Below are 6,000 nucleotides of genomic sequence, written 5' to 3' on the forward strand. Positions count from 1 at the left end.
AAATGCAGAATGCGTGAACCTTATAAACACATGGTGAACGAATCTTACTCACTTTTTTTGGCAAGATTTTTGAACAAATGTTTCAGTCCCTACCCAGCCAGGAAGATATGTCAGTCTTATAGACAACTCTATAGGCTAAAAGATTCAAAATCTATCTGATGCATTTGTATGCAAAATTACACAAGGAGAGCAAACCAAAAGCTATTATTAAAACTAGAGCAAGATTATACACACACTCATATGTTAAATACATACATATAACATAAATTGTGTATTCATCCATTCAATAAGACTTAACGGAAGACTTCGTGAACCAGGTAAGGCCCTGAGTACTAGTAATTCAAAAATGAGTAACACTCTCCCTGCCCAGAGGGAACTCACAATCAGGCAAGGTAGACAAAATAGTTCTCAACAAACTCTAAATATGTGTTAAGTGCTGAAATATAACATTTCAATAACTCAAAATATTTGACACTTAGATATAATAATCACATTAAACTCATTTTAAATTTCACTAGCTCGGTAATACAAGAACCTGAAGTTTCTCAAAACAGGAAGTGAAAAAAATCTGCTTTTAAGGCAGTGAACTGAAATAATGAAGTGAAATGTCTAAAATCTGGTTTAATCTTATGTACTTTATGAAGGTGGAATAGGTAAAGTTTGGTTGTATTTATACCATAAAAATGTTTAAATGCATGCTTAAAAAAGCATTGTGCTCAAATACCCAAAATCACTTTTGATGTTACTCTCACTTCCTCTTCTGAAAACCATCATAACCATTTCCTTTAACCACAATACCACAGGTCTAGTAATTTTTAGTACTGCTTGCCTTGCTCGTTTTTTTGGACAAAGTTCACATAGGAACCAATTTCAAAGTTTGTTAAGAAGCATAATCTCACAAAAAAGTTCAGGTCAATACAACCTGTAAGTAATACTATCAAAATTAAGTTCTTTGCAACTACATAAATTTATAACCAAGGCTCTTTGGTAAATGCAGAGGGCTTCTTTGTAATGATATTGAGCTCCTGCCACATAAGATGTAACAAATTGAATAGACATGTTGCAGTTACTCTCCACATTTTACTGTGTTTAGAGGCAAACTAATCTTGCATCCAGGTAAGCAACAGGAACATAAACCATCCTTACACAAAATTTATCACTATTAAGCCAGGACAGTCTTCTCCTTTAAGATTACAGTATCTACATCAAATTGTTGGAATAAATCAGTTTGATACTTGAACCTCATTATATGGACTTAAAAAAAAATACTACTTCGTCAGCAGCCCTAATTTACACACGTTATAATTCTATGGTCATGCTAAAGGAAATATTCATGATATATTAAAAAGCCAACAAAATAATTATGAAGACATAACATCAAATACACATCGGAAACTCAAAGGATGTACCCAAAAATCTCTTTAATTTTCTCTTTACCAAGTTCTTTGAAACTTACTAACCTTGCCTTAAAAGGAAAAAAAAATTGGTTTGTTTTCTCTTAAGATAAATTATTTTTTCTATCTCTACATCTATTTTTCTTAACTCCAAGTCAGCCTTCCATTTCTTAATCGGCTGAAGCCGTTTAAAGACTTTCAATGGGCCTATTAGCTACAACTACACAAATTTTCCTTATATGTTATAAACCAGCAATAATAGCCACATATTTACAGTTTTAATTTTGTACCGACACCGAACTTCAAGAAACGGTGTTTCGGTACTATTAGACAAGGCTGGAAAAACGAAGATGAGGAGGAGTAAAGAGGGATGGGAGAGAGAAGGTTGTTATTCCTGTTCTAGTGACTCACAGCCCAGAAGTATTTCAGAAGAAAATTAGTTCCACCCTCACTTCCCCCTCCTCTCCACCCTCAAAATGAAATAATTCCAAATTGTCAGCATGCTCTCAAACGACTTTTATTTAGCAATCTAAAATCAAGTGGCAAGTGGAGGAGATGCGGGGTTCATCCTGATAAGCAATTCCCTTCCCACATTCACACATCAAAAAATTGAGAAAAAATTGCTACCATCTCCGCCAGATTCCTACCATTCAGCCTCAGTTATGAACACCCAAGTTTTCCTACGCTCTCCCCGCCCCCATCTTGCCCACCCTCTACCCTCCCTTTCCAGCTGACCCCGTTCCGGGGGCGGGGGCGCCAAGGAGGGGGCGGCAGGGGCGCCCCTCACCCGGCGCGGCCCGGGCCGGATCCCACCGCTGGGAGCGGGGAAATGGCTTCTCTCTGCCTCCGGCCGGCCCGCCAGCCACCGGGGGAGGCGCCGGGACTCCGCATTAGGCCGCGGCGCATCTCAGCGACCCCGGGCCGGGCCTGACGCGGCGGTGCCGTGATTTCTGCCGTGGGCGCCGCCCGCTGCCCCCACCGCCGGTTCTCCCCCGCCGCCCGTCCGTCCTACGCCCGCCCGCCGCCCCCGCCGCGGCCTCGCCGGCCCGTGCGCACCTTTTTGATGTTGTAGAGGCGAGTCAGCATGCCGACGCCCCGGTCGTTGAGGATGGTGAGCTTCTCCGCCAGCTTCTGCTGACTGGGCTGCAGCACGGAGCGCGACATGGTGGTGGCTGTGGCGGTGGTGGTGGTGGTGGTGGTGCCGCCGCCGCCGGCCGCCTCGCGCCCAGTCACCGGCCCGCGGCCTCCGCGTCAACCTCTCTCGGGCCTCCTCCCCCCGCCCCCAGCCCGCGACCTCCGTCTCAGGGGAAAACGTCCATGACCCTCGCGCCCCAATCCCGCGCGGCTGACAGAGCGAGCCGCGGCAGACGCCTCACGGTCCCTTCCCCCGCAGCAGCCCGCGCCCCGGCAGCCTCCTGCCTTCCGCCCGCCGCCCTTCCGTCCCCACCCCCGGCGCTCTCCGCCCCAGCCCCCACCGAGCCGCCTTCCCCGGCTCCTCCACTAGGTGTGGCGGCGGCGGCGGCGGCGGCGGCGTCTCCGGCGGCTGAGAACGAGGCAGCTTCCCGCAGCCCAGGACGAGCGCTCGGTCACCTGATCGGCCGCGCCGGCGCCCCCGCGAGGCCGGATGGGGAACTGCGCCTGGGGGGGGCCCTCGCCCGCCCCACTCGGCTTGGCCGCGGCCGCCGCGCGCTTAGGACCGGACTCCCGCCCCAGATCCTGCCCTGCGCCCACTTGTGTCTGATCCCGGCATGGGAGTCCTCCGCCGGGACCGAGTGGGGTGGCATTTCCATGCTCGCTCCTCTTCGCCCCCCACCCCTCTCCTACAAGTTCCCAAAAGTTGCCTTTCCGCACCACCTCCCTAAAGAAACCAGCAGAAGCCCGGAGGGCGGGAGGGGAGCGTTTCAGGCGACTTTCGCCTAAGAGTGGGCTGGTGGCTCCAAGCTTTTTCCTCCCACTGCTTGACAGACGCTCCCGGCTGAACACAGCAGATGTTGTGCTCCGCGAGGCAGGCATCGCCTCTCGCATCCTCCCCATCCCATCCGTACTCCCCTGCCTCAAGGCAGTTTGTGAGAGAGGAGGTCGGAAGTGAGGGCAACTCAGGTTCCTGAGATAATCGGAATCCGGAATTTGTCGACTAGTGGCACCCATCCGGAGAAGACTCTAAATAGGCCATGGCATGAGGGAGGCAAAAAATAAATGTTCAGTGAATGAAGGAACGATCGCATTTTTTTCTGGCCTCCACCCTAAATCCCACCCCTTCTTGGAAACATTCTACTTTTCCATCTCATTGCTTTTTGGGTTTTTTTCCTGATCGGTTTCTTCCCGGCCACACTCCAAGACTACTCCCTCAAGACAAATGTATTAAACTTGGTTCCAAAAGTGACGGAATCAAGGACTTAGGTAATTGGCTTGAGGAGTTCTAGCCAAGAGGATTCACACTGCTTTGATCATTTCTGCCCTTAATTTCTTTCCATGTGTTAATCTTTCTATTATATTCATTAATTTTAAGTGAATGACAAAATGTTCTGCCACCGTCAAAAAAAATTCTAAGAGTAAATAAGCTATCATTGGATTGATCAAAACGCTTTATGAAAAGGAAATTGTGATGAAAGCTTTTTTAAAAAATTTAAGGGGTGCCTGGGTGGCTCGGCCTTCAGTTAAGTTCATGATCTCGGGGTCCTGGGATGGAGCCCTCCACTTTGGGCTCCCTGCTCAGTGGGGAACCTGCTTCTCCCTCTCCCTCTGCTCCTCCCCACTGCACATGCTCTCTCTCTCTCTCTCAAATAAATAAATAAAATCTTTAAAAAAATTTTTTAAAGCTAGGATATGTACTATTCCTACAGAAATCTTTATTTTAATATCCTGACAAGAGAAAGGGAATGGACTGAATGTATTTGACTTAAAGGACATTGAAGAAGTCCAATATCCCCCACAAAGTCAATCATACCTGACACTGCGCTTTAAATTCTACAAATAGAACTTCATTACCTTGAATGAAGACTTTGTACCTAAAGAGTTCTTTTTTTTTTTTTTTTTAATTCAAACACCTCAGGGAGATGACCTTTTGAGCTTTTCTTACTCAGTAAAAGGTTGGGGGATTTAATTTATCTGGTTACTTTCCAAGCTGATAGTTAAAATTTTAATTTAGAGGAGGCAAGCATCTGGAGCCTGCCACAGTGAGAGCAGACTTGGGAAAAGCAAAGCTGCATGAGGGGTTTGGGACAACCAGTTAAGAAAACGGAAAGATGGTGAACGTTGAGGGAAAGATATGCTCCTTCGGGGGACCACAAAGAAATTTAGCTAGAGGCGGAACTACAGAGTTCCACCAATGAAAGTTTACAACATTTTCTAGTTTTTGAAAAGTGCTGTATAAAGAGAACAAGAAAATGGCACCATGTTATCATTTGAACACAACTATTAGTCCTCAGGAAAAGCCACTATCATGTTTCCATATGAACTTGAACACTTATACCTGCTTATAATTCAGAATACCCAATAGAGGGAGAACTTTTTAGATACTAGTCCAGTATTCAGCTTTTATTATAATTTCTAGACATATTGACCCTAGACTAAATGGAATATGCCTATTTGAGTAAAAGAGATTAGATCTAGCTGAAGTATTTATAATTCTTGCATTTTTTCTACATTTTGCATCAAAAAGCATCTTGTCAACCCTTTCAGTATTTGCCTCTATGTATAAAAAGTATACTATCAGAGCTAAGGTAATTATATATTTTGCCATGTACATATATGATTTTATGGCAACTGTAATTAGTATGTATCACTTTATATTTTCTTTCAGTTCTTCAGTCTAAAAATATGTTATACTGTGTTGATCAATCTATAAAGCTATTACCAAAAAAATGTACCTGTTGTGGTTTTTTCCTACCATAGCTTTCTGGAAAAGCATAAAATTTTAAAAATGATTAGGAAACTAAGTTTTAAAAGCATTATTGGAGATTTTATTTCCCTCATCATATAAAGCATAGTTTTAACAGTTCATTTGGTATTAAAGGTTTCCAAGTACTTTCCTTTCAGTTAAGAGATTTCTACTGTTCTGTCCCTAGAACATATTCGGAGATCACTAAAATTATAAGCCAGAGATGTAGAAAGTAGATAATAGCTTCAAATTTGTAATAATCTTAGAAAATTAACTAGTAAAATTAACGAGTATAGACCTGTATGCTTGAGAAAGTGTGAATTTTATTGTATATAAATTATCTCAATAAATCTGATTCTTAAAAAGTTATATATCTACATTTGGGGCACCTGAGTGGCTCAGTCTGTTGGGCGTCTGCCTTTGGCTCAGGTCATGGTCCCAGGGTCCTGGGATCGGGCCCCGCATCGGGCTCCCTGCTCCGCAGGAGGCCTGCTTCTCCCTCTCTCGCTCCTCCTGCTTGTATTCCCTCTCTCGCTGTCTCTCTCTCTCTGTCAATTAAATAAATAAAATCTTTAAAAAAAAAGTTATATATCTACATTTGAAAAAATGTTTTTTTGAGGCACGTCTAATGGTACTCACTCTAAGGAAAGTAGGCATTTGGAAATCCAAACTGGAAAATATTTAAGTTGGAGGAAGAGTGAAGAGTTGGCTTTATAGAAGAATTTA

The 6,000-nt window shown here is 44.3% G+C and overlaps 2 protein-coding genes across 6 annotated transcripts in view; one reads left to right on the top strand and one right to left on the bottom strand.

The window, feature by feature from the left end:
* NCKAP1 (NCK associated protein 1) overlaps positions 1–2,831 on the bottom strand; it is a 99,114-nt gene extending 96,283 nt beyond the window's left edge. For 4 of the 5 annotated variants that reach the window (XM_027588435.1, XM_027588433.1, XM_027588436.1 and 1 more), the window contains exon 1: positions 2,451–2,831. In XM_027588435.1, the coding sequence (XP_027444236.1) occupies positions 2,451–2,558 (108 nt within the window). In that variant the 5' untranslated portion in view covers positions 2,559–2,831. The remainder of the gene's footprint in view (positions 1–2,450) is intronic. The other variant, XM_027588431.1, reaches the window with a different exon arrangement.
* The window catches only part of LOC113920339 (WAS/WASL-interacting protein family member 3-like), a 71,145-nt gene extending 67,224 nt beyond the window's left edge, over positions 1–3,921 (top strand). The window contains exon 2 of the mRNA XM_027590659.2: positions 2,289–3,921. Within this exon, the coding sequence (XP_027446460.1) occupies positions 2,289–3,314 (1,026 nt within the window). The 3' untranslated portion in view covers positions 3,315–3,921. The remainder of the gene's footprint in view (positions 1–2,288) is intronic.
* The last annotated feature ends 2,079 nt before the right edge of the window (positions 3,922–6,000 follow it).

This window comes from Zalophus californianus, chromosome 3 (assembly GCF_009762305.2).
Source record: "Zalophus californianus isolate mZalCal1 chromosome 3, mZalCal1.pri.v2, whole genome shotgun sequence".
Classification (NCBI taxonomy): domain Eukaryota; kingdom Metazoa; phylum Chordata; class Mammalia; order Carnivora; family Otariidae; genus Zalophus; species Zalophus californianus.